The 13,508-nt window shown below is 42.2% G+C and overlaps 1 protein-coding gene across 2 annotated transcripts in view; it reads left to right on the top strand.

The window, feature by feature from the left end:
• Nucleotides 1-674: 674 nt before the first annotated feature.
• The window catches only part of MAN1A2 (mannosidase alpha class 1A member 2), a 136,763-nt gene continuing 123,929 nt past the window's right edge, over nt 675-13,508 (top strand). The window contains exon 1 of one of the 2 annotated variants that reach the window (XM_416490.8): nt 675-1,482. In XM_416490.8, the coding sequence (XP_416490.3) occupies nt 1,175-1,482 (308 nt within the window). In that variant the 5' untranslated portion in view covers nt 675-1,174. The remainder of the gene's footprint in view (nt 1,483-13,508) is intronic. The other variant, XM_040648426.2, reaches the window with a different exon arrangement.

The following is a 13,508-nucleotide window of genomic DNA, read 5'->3' as shown; positions in this document are numbered from 1 at the left end:
CTGAAGGGCCTGCAGCACCTCTCCTGTGATAGGGGGCTGAGAGAGGCTGTTCAACCTGGGAGAGGCTCTGGGGTATCTCCTCATCTACAAACGTCTGACAGGAGGATGCACAGAGAACAGATCTTTTCAGTGTTGCCTAGTGCCAAGACACGAGGCAATGCACACACACGGGGACACAGGAGGTTCCCTCTGAACACCTGGAAGCACTTCTGTGCTGTGCAGATGATGGAGCGCTGGCACGGGTTGCCCAGAGAGGCGGTGGGGTCTCCTCCTTGGAGATCTCCAGAAGTCACCTGAACGTGGGCCTGGGCACCCTGCTGTGGGTGTCCCTGCTGGAGCAGGGGTTGGGCCAGATGGACACAGAGGGCACTGCCAGACTCAACTGTGCGACTGTAAATTTCTGCCCGTCACCCCAGCCCTCTCACAGCACTCCTGCTCCACCATTCCCACTTGTCCGAAGCTTTCTGGTTTCTCGATGTGGTCCGGACACAGGCGCGGTGACACACAAACGCTCACGCGCCAAGCGCCTATCCCCCAGACCATCAGAAGCCATCCGCACCCCACAGCCCCCAGACAACCCCAACACCGCTAGGCCCCGCCCCTCTCCCCTCCCTTCCAGCCGAAGGGGCGGGCGGCGTTGGCAGCGTCTTCCCGGAGTCCTCGCTTTCCTCATTGCGCTTGCGTCCCCTGCCGCCTTCGCGCAAGCGCAGGAGGCGCGAGGAGCGGGTCCGGAGTGCAATTGCGGCGGACGTACCGGCGCCGCTCGTCGTTCTCAGCGGGGCGGCGGGGATGAGCCTCCGCCCGGCCCCGTTCAGGAGACACGGGCAGAGCGGCGCCGCACGCCACGCCGGGGCCCTCGCAGCCCGCTCGCTGCCGCCAGCCCGGAGCGGGGCCGCCGCGGAGCTCGAGGAGCGGCGCTGAGCGGAGCCTCCCGCTCGGGCCCTGTCGGGCGGCGGCGGAGAGAGAGCCGTCGGGGCAGCCAGGCCCTCGCTCCCCGCGCGGCGGTTGGTCGTGCTAGGGGGGCCGCGGCCCGGCGCCCGCGGGGAGGATGGTGAGGCCGGTGACGGCCCCTGCGCCGGGCCGAGAGGCGGCGGAGCCGAGGCGGGCCCGGGCCGGCCCCCGCCGGGGCTGAGGGGCTGCCGCGGCGCCCCGCGGCGCGGCCGTGAGCGGCAGGATGAGCGCTCCCGCCCTGCTGCCGCTGGCCGGGCGCAGGCTGCCCGCCCTCAACCTGGGCGCGTCGTCCTTCCCGCACCACAGGGCTACCCTGAGACTGTCGGAGAAATTCATTTTGCTCCTTATCTTGAGTGCCTTCATCACGCTGTGCTTCGGGGCGTTCTTCTTCCTGCCCGACTCCTCGAAGCACAAACGCTTTGACCTGGGACTGGAGGACGTGCTCATCCCTCACGTGGACACCAGCAAGGGGGGCAAGCACTTGGGAAGCTTCCTGATCCACGGGCAGGGGCACGACGAGCACCGGCACAGGTGGGTGCCCGCGGGCTGCGGGGCTGGGCCAGGTGAGATCGCGGTACAGAGGGCTCTGGCTGTGGTCTTCTCGTGTTCTTCACGTCTCCCCCTCTGAGAATGAGGTCCTCATTTCTTTGGCGGATGGAAAAGTTAGGGCTGCTTATCGTGGCTGGTGTGGCTGTCGGGCTGTCAGCTAGAGACGTTCTGTCGATGTGGCTGTGAAAAGTAAGAGCCTTTCACGTGTTTCTTATTCTATCGTCCTTACGTCTTCCCAGCGTGTAATTTCTTAGTGCTGTTCTGTCTGCCCTTATGTTCTCTGGATGTATGCAGCCATATCTCTCTTTTTTTTTCCCCAAGGTGATTTAAGTTGTAGCCTACTGGCTGTCGATGACTGCAAGGCTAAATCTGAGCTCTTCTCCAGTGCCAGTGGTTACTTTCTCACTCTAGTCAATAACCAGTAGTATCAGTCGTGGGGGAAAGTGTGGGGGGGTTATATTATGGTATTCAGGGAGGTAACTTACGTGACTTCAAAACTGCTTAATCTTTTCAATAGGTTTTACTTGCTTGCTCAAGAGATCAGCTTGTTGGTGAATAGTATAAATTGAACTCTCATCTGGTAAAGCCTTAGAGCTGCAGCGTGAAATCTATCAGCCTATGATATGCGGGAGGATGTTGAGCTAGAGTAGAAGGCATAGCCATCCTTTCTGGCCCTTAAAATCCATTGTTATAATGTTATTCCAAGCAGTTGGAGGTGTCTGCAGTTGAGTCTTCTTAACTGTGTTAGTGAGAAGAAATCAGAAATAAAATAGTAGTTAACAGTACCACTGATCAATGCCATCCTGGTGGTGGCTTTTTAGGGCCACCTGGGGCTTTGTGCAGTGCAAGAGTCTCAGTGTTCAAGACTGGGTTATATGAAGCTGTCTTCAAAACTGAGATTCCAAAACTTAAATGCAGGTTTTGCGGTATATTTGCTTCTAATACACTTTAATTGCTTAAATCACACCTTTGTGCCTGAGTAAGATCACTCCTTACTGTCAAAGATGTGTAAAATGTGGTGACAGTGGGTGTTAGAATATCTGCTCTTTGGTATTTCAACATAGGGGAATTTAAGGAAATGTTACTTGTGTTGATGGTATTCTTTTGAGAACTGTTTAAAATAAATCCTATTGACATGATATTAGAATTTCTTGAAGGTTACTTGTGTAGATTAAAAGGGAGAGGTGTGATTGCCTCTTTTTATTAACATCTTATCGGTTACAAGGTCTACTTGAATGCTGTGATGTTATTCCTCATGATACCTCTGCTGTTGGATGTCATAGAGAGTTTATCATGAGCCCTTTCTTGCTGACTGAAAGGGCATGGATACTTAATATTTAACAAGGACCTCCTTTGTATGCGGTGTTAATTGTCGGTACAGTTAAAAGTTGCACAAAACATGGGCTTTAGTGTTCTCTAAATATACCTTTGAAGTTCTCATCTTTCACTCTTTTCTTCTGGTGATTTCATTTCTTAGTTTCCCCAGTCACGCTAGCACCTACTGTCAAAATCAAGTTCTAAAATAGAAGACAGATGAAACAAAACAGTCAAAATTAGGTTTTGAAATAGGTGACAGATGAAACAAAAACGAGTTCAGCAGCAATTTTCCAAACTCCAGCTGTGGCTGTTGTACCTCGTGTTGCCCAGTAGATGGGCCATAGAAAAAGGAGTTTGTTAATGCTGGCAGTTCTGAAGTGATGCTCCAGATTAATTTACTTATGTGGATTCTTTTCAGGGTTGCTTTTTAGGTGTGATTACTGACACTGTGAGAATATATAAATTTATTTTATATATATATTTTAAATTTATATCTGCCTTATTTCACAGGCAGATAAACAAAATATGCTTAGCTCTGGTAGTAAGTTAAAACCAGAGACCAAATAAAAATTAAAAACAGTGGTTACTGTGTCATTGGTTGACTTGCCTACAGTTCCTCTATCAGCTGTGAATATGTACTTTTTCCCACCCCCATCTGGAGTTGTCTCTGTCATGTGCTGGTTTTATGACCACCTTTTGTGTTGTAATTGAGCGAAAATAGGTGCTATTCCTATTGTTTAAGTCCTACAAACCACTAGAATGTGCTAAGCATATCTTAACTACTTAAAAATCCTGCCTACTTACGGGACACTTGTGGGAACACTGCTGTATGCGTTGAGAGGCTGGGTTATGTACCTTTCTTCTGGGGCAACTTCATTGGCTTGTTACCTGATAGTGTTATCAATAGATATTTGCTTGTGTTGGGTTGGCATGGTGACTGGTGTCCTGTAAAGGAAAGCAATTGCCTACTGACATTTTCAGTGTTTAGTTACTGCTTCTGGATCTTAGGGATCTTGATGGTGTTCTTAGAAAGCAAAGGATCTTTTAGGTAACTTAGTTTGGGATGAAGAACTTTGTTCAGCTTACCATCCAGGAGCAAAGCCAAACATCAACTTCTCTGTAGGTGTTGTTTTTTGGATGATACGAAGGAGCTGAAGCAAAAGACCAAGGTAAGATAACCTACTGGGTTACTGCTCAAAGCATGCACTGTGATGTAAAGCATAATAATAAATTGACAAGCCTTTTGCAAGAACTGTGGGGCTTGGGAAGAAACCGGAACAAGTGTCGTTTATGAGGTATGCACTTTATCATGAAGTGACAGGTGTATTTGTTTAGTGGTTAAGGAAAGGTTTCTTTGGTGACAGTTGGCATTGACTTCTATCAAATATTAGAACAACAACAATGAAAAAACCACAACCAAACCCAAAACATTTAGTTAGGCTACTTTCTTGGGATATAGAGTATAGTATTTTAATGCTTATTTTTTCCCTACTCTTTAATTTCTGAGCTTTGTAGTTTATTGGAGGGTATTTGTCTTTCTATCTTCTAGCAAAGCGTAGTAAGGATGTAGGTAAGTAGTTGTTGCCCAGCTGTGCAACAGTATTGGGTGTGCAAATAATAGTTCTCACTCAGCCTTTTTTGTATTCCCTCACGTTGCTTTCCCACCTCATTTCCTGGATCCCCTTGACATTCTTGAGTGTTATTATTATTGCTCTTATTGTAATAGCAACAGAAGTGGTTACCTCCTGTTGGCATTACCTCCTGTTGTCTTCTGTTAGCCAGTTTTTTGTCTGCTGTTTCTCTTCCTTCCTCCTCTGTCAATCAGAAGAAGAGGAAAACACCCACTCCATAACAAATGAAGTATTTGCTCAAGAGTTGCAATGTCCTTGCCTATCATCTATAGAAAAACAACTTTCTCGTAAGAAGATGATTAAAATCTGAAATAAAGATGCAACTGATACTTTGGGTGTTGGAGGGGCTGCAAGCTAGTGCTCATTTTTAGCCATAAATTTCAGTGCAAGCTCTTCACGTATTCTTCCAGGCTAATGCATAGGGATGTTGGAAAGGTTTGTATTGCATGATCTTGCCTTGGTGAGGAAATGGCGAGGACTTCTGAAGTTAAGTGTATACCCATGGTTCTTAAAAATCCATTTCATTTCCCCCCAAGATGAATTTCTCTCTGTTTCAAGTAGGATATTGCGAAGTTCCAGAATGAGAGTAGTACAGCTTTGAAGAGAGCAACATCTCTGCCAGACAAACTTCTGTCATTCAAAATCTGGGAGAAGTGACAGTTGTTTAGCACCACATGGCAAACTTCTATATCTTCCCTGCCACAAAAAAAGAAAAAGCTCCACCAAAAAACAACCAACAATAAAAAAACCAACAAATGCTTAAGCTGCTTCTCACTTCACAGTTTCTTTCCCAGTATTTTAGGTACTTTATTCTTCAATGCTGTCTAAAAAAAATAGCTTAGGAACCAAACTAAAACCTTATAGTTTCTTGGCATTCAATGTAAACAAGTGAGAATGCAGAGGCCCTGTAATCTCAATATATTATATATTTTTTAAAAAGTTTATCTTTAATAAGAAATTTGCAAAGCTGTGTGTTGAGCTGCTAAGTTGCTGTGTATTGCTTCAAGTCATGATTCCTGCCCGTGCTTTAAAATAAGGATTTCTCTCCTGTCAGCAGCTTGATAACAGGTGCCAGTAATGCAGCTGACCACTGCTCTGCCTTGGCCTTGCTGTGTGAGTGGGTACAGATCAGTATAAATCACACCTGTGACACTGTTCCTGTGAAGCTAAGGTGTATTAGCTTATGTGTTACACAGAAATGATAAGCTCAGCAGTTTGACATGGCCCACTGTGGGTCAGCAGCTGGATGGCAATAGTTTGAAAGCATTCTTTCATTTCTTTATCATTTTAAACTAAGACAGGGGAGGTTTAGGTTAGATATTAGAAGGAAGTTTTTCACACAGAGGGTGGTGAAGCACTGGAACAGGTTGCCCAAGGAGGTTGTGGATGCCCCATCCCTGGAGGAAATCAAGGCCAGGCTGGATGTGGCTCTGGACAGCCTGGTCTCATGGTTGAAACTAGACAATTATTATGGTCCTTTTCAACCCAGTCCGTTTTTATGATTCTGTCGTTCTTTGTTGCTTGATTTCTGACTACCTCTAAGGGCTGCTACTGCTATACTCCTCAGTGGTTTAAGTAATAAAAATGATTGTGAGGAGCTTCTTTATGCTTTGAAATCCTGCTACTCTTCTTAATTTGAAAGACTTCATATGCTTCTTTTGGCTTCTTTTACCTTCTGTGGTCTATGTGGCTTAATTAGACATAAAAGTGGGCAGAGGAGAAAACTTAACCTCTGTTACTCAGTGGGATCAGTGTCTCCTGTCATCCTTTGCCATGCCATCAAGAAAAAGCTGCATAAAGCTAACTTCTGCTCTTCTCCCCCTGCGTGTACTTCAGACACAGGTCATTAGTGCAATTACAGGTATTGGATGTTGTGATTCAGATAACTTTTCCCCTGAAAATTCAGAAGCTATTGTAGCCTCTAGGGCTAAACTCATAGTCCATCCAGCTTCTCTTTACGTGATGTTGAGCTTGTTGTCAGAGCAGACTGCGTAATGCGTGTACAGTATGGGCATCAAGTGCAAGCTGAGGGGTTTTGTAGAGAAGAAAGGGCTTCCAGGGTGCAGGAGATGCAGGTCCTCCTGGTTACCCTGATGGAGCTGAAGAGCGCAGGAAGTGTGCGTTCCAGGTTAGGGGTCAGAAACATCTTGTATTTCTAGCACAGAGCAGTTTTGTCTTGTCTCAGTCTTAACTAATAAAGGTTTTGCAAGAGCGGTTGGAGCAACTTTTTTCAGTTGGGGCTTTTAGTAATCACTTTTTTTTTTTCTGTTCTAGACTCCATTTTGAGAATAGTGTTGAGAAGTGATGCTGGTGTTTGGAGACTTGCAGAAGTCTGATTTCTTTGGATTTCTTCCACCTTATACCCTTAAACTTGATTTTTTTCCTGAAGCTGTACTGTGCAATGGGAGAGGAGATACCCTCTTGTCTCATATTGCAAGGTTGTACTGAAATAAGTGCATGTAGTAGGCTGAGAAATGCTTTCATCTTTGAATTACAAAATGTAAATTCCAGACCATCTGTATAGATGTCCTTCCTCCCCCCCCCCATCTGCTTAACAGCCTACATCAGATGTAGAGTGCTTCTTTCTTCAAGTTATCATGCTTTACTCCAGTTTGACAAGGCATTTCTTGCACCATGGAAGAGAGCAGTTGAGAATTCATTCTGCAGTTCTTATCCTTTCTGTTAAAAAGAAACAAACAACACATTTTCTGCATTATCTATGTTTTGTATGCATCCTGGAAAACAATTAGGTGTGGGAAAACTGCAGAAAGCCTGCTTGCTGGATGTAGGCCAACTAGTGGGTGGGAAGCAGCAGCACTTTGGAATTTCGTAGATGGAAATCTCCAAAGAATTAACTAAATGTGGGTTACTTTATGGTGTTTCCAGTGGCATAGGCAATACTAAGCAGTGTGGGTGTGGTGTGCCCAGAGAGTTCTTCCGTTTTCTGCTACTAATATATTAAATACAAACATTCCAGTCTTTCTCTGCTGGAAGTTGCAGGCTATTGCTTCCTTACAGCAAGTGTATGTAAATCTAATTACAAATTTGGTGACTTCTTGTTGTAGGTGTGCATGATTTTGAAGCAATTGAATGGAAACTTAATATTGGCAAAAAAGAGGGAAGACCTTGAAAGATTTCACTGCTCTTTCATCTTACCGCTTTCAGCTTGAGTAAGGAAAAATTTGGTATTGGTCTGTACGTGAAATGTTTGAGCACTACAGCATTGTATTTTCAGTTGAGAATTGTTTTAGAAAAATTTCATTACTTCCTAACTTATCTCTGAATTTTTATAAAAGTGTATGTAAATATTTTGCCTCAGAGATGGTTAGAAAATTTCTTTTTTCCCCTTCTTAGGTTCTTCCCCAAGAAGCCTGCAAACTACAAAATGAGATCAGCGTCTATTTCACCATCCTGTACTGTTATTGCCGTTTGAATGTTCAGAGAAATTTTGTGTAATGCATAGACAGTTATTTTTCACAGTAAAGACTAAACAGGAACTTCAGTGCATGTGTTTATAGCTTGTGGGATTTGTTCTTTTGCCTCTGTTTCCAGTTGTGGAGTCAAGTGAATGCTATAACGTCTTAATTTGGTACTTTAACACTTCATTACTAAAATTTAGAGGGTTTTTTTGCATGCTAATTGCTTGTAGAAAGAGGAGTGTTCAACAAGCTAAAAGTCAAGCAATAGGAAAAATAAATATCCCTTCCACACCTCCTTGAACCTTGAAATAAAAAGTCTGAGGGCTCTAAATGCCACGTATGATTTTAGCTTGTTCATAGCGCCTGCATTTAAAATGTAATTATGTGCTTCTGATTTGATCTATATGACTTATGTTTTCAATTTCAGAATTCAACGAATAGCTTTTATTTTTGAGTACCTGACCAGGTTCGTTGGTGTTTCCAAAACTTAAACGTTTTAAGAAGATATGCTATAGGCTATGTGTTAACCTTCTGTTCTAAGTTGGAAGCTGTTCTTTAAGGTGTCTTTAGAGCTTTTGCTCTTAAGCAAGCAAAGTGTATATTATGCTGTATGTTCACCTGCATTGCTGACTCTCTTTTCCCTGTTCAATCTTTCTTTTCCCTGTAATGGGAAGCAGAAAGTGACCTATCAAAATAAATAAGTCTATTTACTTGTGCACATCTAATTGCTAATTGTATAAAAGAGAGACTGTAATTAGGGACAGTGTTGAAAGGAAGAGCTCAAGAGTCATCCATGAAACCTGATTAGTTGTGCTGGTCAGTCTGTCTGGATGTGTTACAAAGGTTGTAGGCAACATTGGTCCAGATAGCTAAAGGATACTAATGCATGAAGTGCTGGGCAACTTTAGTTCTGCTCCTTGCAGCATTTGTTTGTCCAGATGCTGATTCTTGTTTATGATTCTGCCTTGCTGCCTTCAGTTTTTTGAATGTTTTTAAGATACAGACTCATGAACTGGATTACCTTGTAACATGGTATTCAGCTGAGTTTGATTAATACTTTATGTGCTTTCTTTTACTTCTTAGTTACCTCTTAAGCCACTGGAGGATGTTGTAAATGCTTCTCCACGCTCTTGCCATAGCATCTCCCTTGAAGCTTACAGTGGACAGGGAGAAAGTCTGAGGTTTTCATCTGGCTTAACGTTATGTAGCCTGCTAAATATGCTGCAAACAAAGTTATTAACTGCTTTAAGGGAGCACATATGATGAAAGTACTTTCTTGCTGCAACAAGACTTGAGAGCTCTTAAATAAGATTATTAACAACTGTAAGAAAAATAAATGGTAATACTCATGTTTAATGTATGCTGTTAGCAACCAGCAAGACATTTATAAGATCAGATTCATCACCGTTCAGGTTTAGCACTGTTTGTAGACCAGCAAGGCATGTGAAGTTTACACAGGCAGGCTGCTTGGGAATGTTCTCCTCAGAAGTTTGTTACTGCCCTTCTCCTGGAACTGGTGGCATGTTCAGACTTCTGAAGTGGACAGTCAGGCCACTTGCAGGCAGATGACTGTTGGTAGTGAGTCACACTAGTCCATTTCATGTTCTCGTGCTACAATAAAAGGTAATTGCAAGGGGTGAGGAAGCGACCTCATCTGTGGGAGTGGCATATCCCTTTAGTCCTGGAAATGGGAAGATGATATTTGCTGTATTGGCTGTTAAGAGTAACTTAGAGAATATGCCATTTCCTCGGCAGATTTTCATGTTATGTCGCTATCTTCAGGAAATTACTGCATTTTCAGTATTTTCTATTTTCATCGTGATAGTTAGGGATGCTTCTTTTGCTCCAGAGCAATTGCATTCTTTCTGTAGTGTATTTAAATTTTAATGCAGATCTGTCTTTCTGGACCACGAGCTTCCCACTTGTTTTCATGGTTTTCATTGCTTTGTGGAATTAGATATTACTGATGATTTCAAAATAAAACTTCAAACAACACCTGCCACAATCTGAACTTGTGTGGGATGGCATAAGTAGTGGGAGTGTGGTTTCTGAGAAAATAAGGAAGTTATTTTCCTAGATAAGATGCGGTCTCTTCTACCCCTCAACCCTGTGTGGTACAGAGCCCCAAAAGTCTCTTTATTCTGTTGAATCCATATTCTGCAGTCATGTTTTCTGGTATACAAATTCAGATAATCTTTTTATTTATTCTATATTCAGATGAACTTTTCTTCTATTTTGGGGGATCAGAATGCAAGAGCATAGGTCAAAATCTATGGAGGCAAGAAATAACGAGGAATTCTGAATAAACGTTAGTGGAGAAGAGAGTCTAGTGTGTTAATAGCAATTTACTTAGATTTGCAGAATTTCACAGAATATTTTATGAGTCTTAGTAAAACAGTTGTGAGAAAAAATGGTGTGAACTAATTTGACTGAGAACCATGTTTCTAGTGACCTTTTAAACCTTATGTTAATCAGGTTTATCTTGAAGGCACTGAGGACTGTTTTACTCTAAACTTAATAATTGCAGATAATGCAAGTATGTCTGTTTTCCCAGTGCTATAATCGCAAATCCTTAGTCTCCTAAAGGCATCTGTTCTGCTATCATCAATTTTTGTTTGAGTGGAAAGTGTTGTCCAAATTATTAAATACATCTTGGACTGAATCCTGAACTGCAGTATACTGTGATGTGGAGAAGTAAGTGCAGCAGAAGAACAATTAGACTCTTCTGCATCATAGAATTCGGATTTTACGAAGGGAAAGTTTTGTACAGTTAAATCAAGGTTGTGAATACATTTTGTGAATAATTTCTCATTCTAGACAGTGGAGTCCATGGCTATCTAATATCTTAATGAGATCTTTGAGAAAGCTACTTTCCAGTAAATGGGGAAGTTGAAACAAATGAGAGATTTTGCGGTTTATGAATTAAACAATTTTTTAAACTATATCCCTATATCTAATACATTGCTCTATTTTAAATCAGTTATTAATTCGAACTGTTACATATTGACATTAAGTAGTTAAAACTAGCTAAGTTGCATCTACTAATTATACTAAGTGAATCAGATCAGTAAAATGAGAAGTTCACGTAGCATAAACAGCTTACCTATTTGTGTGGATGAATAGTAATTAACACCCCAGATGACGGATGGGAATTTAACAGTTGTTGCAATGCAGGCATATTCTTAATAGTGATCTTTTTTTGTTTTGTTTTGAGTTTTCTGAGGGAACTTCCTCATCCTGAGACTGGTAGGCTTCCACGGGTATCAAGCTTTGTGTTGATCTCTGATACTTATTAGGGCTGCTTTGAAAGTAATGCCTCCTATTTCAGCCCACAACATCAGAGGCTGATGCTGGTGGTCTGACAGTAGAGGTAGAGCTTTCTACCAGTACTCCATTGCATGTTGTTGCTGTGCAACAGATGGCAGTGGAGAGGCAGCGTGATGGAATGGCACCTGACATGGAAGTGCGTATGATGCAAAGGTGTGTCACTGAATTCCTCCATGTGAAATAATGGCACCTATTGACTTTCACTGACTCTTGCTGAATGTTTTAGGAAACCAAACAGTGGATGTGAGTGCAGTGAGGGGGTGGGTGGTGGTTTCAGCAGTGGCAACAGCAACAGTGGGGCACCTGCTGGTGTAGATTTCAAGAACTCTGGCATGCAGGCTCTTGTTTGTTGCTGGAGAAAATGCATAGCTAATGGTGACGAAAATGCTGAGAAATAGTGTTTTATAGTTCAGAATGTGCTCTATCAAATAGTGGTGTTGTGCTCTTTGTATCTTTTGTAGTTTCTGTGGAGATAAACAAGAGGCATTACTTTCAGAATCATCTAAGTATATAAACTGCTCTTTGAAGTGGGTAATCAGTTGTTGCTGCTGTGATTTCAGTACTTGTATGTAGAACTTTCAAACACAGCTAATGAGGTGACTGATATTGTATTGGGAATTTTTACAAAGCAGTTCCACCGTAAGTTATAAATTTGTTGCAGCTTTTTTGTCCTCAAGGTCTTAAACAGAATGGGAATAATTTCAAGGTGTATTCATAACCAAATGAGTCTTTCAAAATAAATACACAAAAATAAAAGCAAACAAATAATAAAAAAAAAAATTCACCAAATGTGTCTCCATCCCCCCACCCAAAAGCAAAAGAAAAGAAAACCCAAAACCAAAAACCAACAAACAAACCAACAAACAAAAAACCCACAAAACAAAACCAAAACCCTCAGTATATCAAACAGCGCTGTTTTATCACTCTCTCTATAACTTGCAAAGAGCACCAAAACTAACCAAACTGGTAGAAAGGAATCTGAAATCACTCTGGCTTTTACCCAGCCTTGTGTTGGCACTGCAGCAGTTGATGGCTGCTTGCTGGCTAGAGCAGGCTTTGGGAACAGTTTATTGACACACAAAATGGCTAATGGTGATTTTGTTCCTGTGTGTTTCTGAACCAACAGAAATTGAGATTCACTACCTCTCTGTGTGTGAACCCCAGGCACTTGGTTTACTGTGGTTTTTTTTAATATATCTGTAATTTGATATGTTTATATATGACTTGATCACTGATTTTATTCAGAGGGATGCACTATTGTAGTTACACATAGTAGTTTGCTTGACAGCCCCTTTCACCTCCTTAGATGTAATTTACCCAGAATAGCATCTGGCTGTCACACTACAGTGGAACTAGATCATCTAGTCTACTCCTATTGCAAAGAAAAATGAGGCTTGACACATTTGTGTCAATTTGGCAAGGTGCCTGACTGATTATGCTCAATGTGACGTTTCAAGTGGTCATGTGATGTGCAGGAGGAGCATTGGGTGCTGCAAAGAAAATGCCACCTTTACTGGTTCTGTATGGTTCAAGTATTGACATGAGTTACCTGATCCATTCTCAGTTCTTGTTCATTAAGGTATAAACTAATGCAAAATTTTTTACTCCGTAAATTGCTGGGGGTGATCCTGCAGAAATGTAAAATGCAGTTGAATTTAAAAGGAAGAAAGTAATTTCCTTTATTTTGTTTTTTCCTATAAAAGTTTCATTCAACAAGTAAACAAACTAGCAACCACTTCCAGTTCCAAAGTGGAGCGTGTAACTTTTGGGTAAGTCATAATTACTGTTTCTTGATTCTGGGAAATCCTAGTTTGTTTTGAACCTTGCTGACTTCATAGCATGAAATTTTTAGGGAAAAGCAAACTATGTAATGTGCTACTAGAAGGAAGATGCAGAAGCATAAAAAATTGTAAGTAGTCCCTAAATCTGATACATAGCTTCTTTTTTTCCATCTGCCTTATTTCCACTCCTAAGGATAAATTCTGGATCTTGTACAAACCCTAAGTAAGGTTCTTCCACTGTACCACGAGACATTGATTTAAGATGCGTCAGGCACAGCCTCACCTTTCCAGCTTTCAGGTGGATTCAGTAACGATTAACATAGAATGCCTTCTGAGATTTAAAAAAAATTATAATGACCTCAAGTTTTGCCAGGCAAGATTCATTTTGGATGTTAAGAAATACTGCTTTTTCCGAAAGAGTGGTCAGGCACTGGATTGGGCTGCCCAAGGAGACGGTGGATTCACCAACCCTGGAGGTGTTCAAGGAATGCTTAGACGTTGTGTTGAGGGACAGGGTTTAGTGAGAGCCATTG

The sequence above is a fragment of the Gallus gallus genome, chromosome 1, assembly GCF_016699485.2.
Source record: "Gallus gallus isolate bGalGal1 chromosome 1, bGalGal1.mat.broiler.GRCg7b, whole genome shotgun sequence".
Lineage (NCBI taxonomy): Eukaryota > Metazoa > Chordata > Aves > Galliformes > Phasianidae > Gallus > Gallus gallus.
Note: the sequence above shows the minus strand (reverse complement) of the source record. Positions and strands in the feature narration are given on the sequence as shown.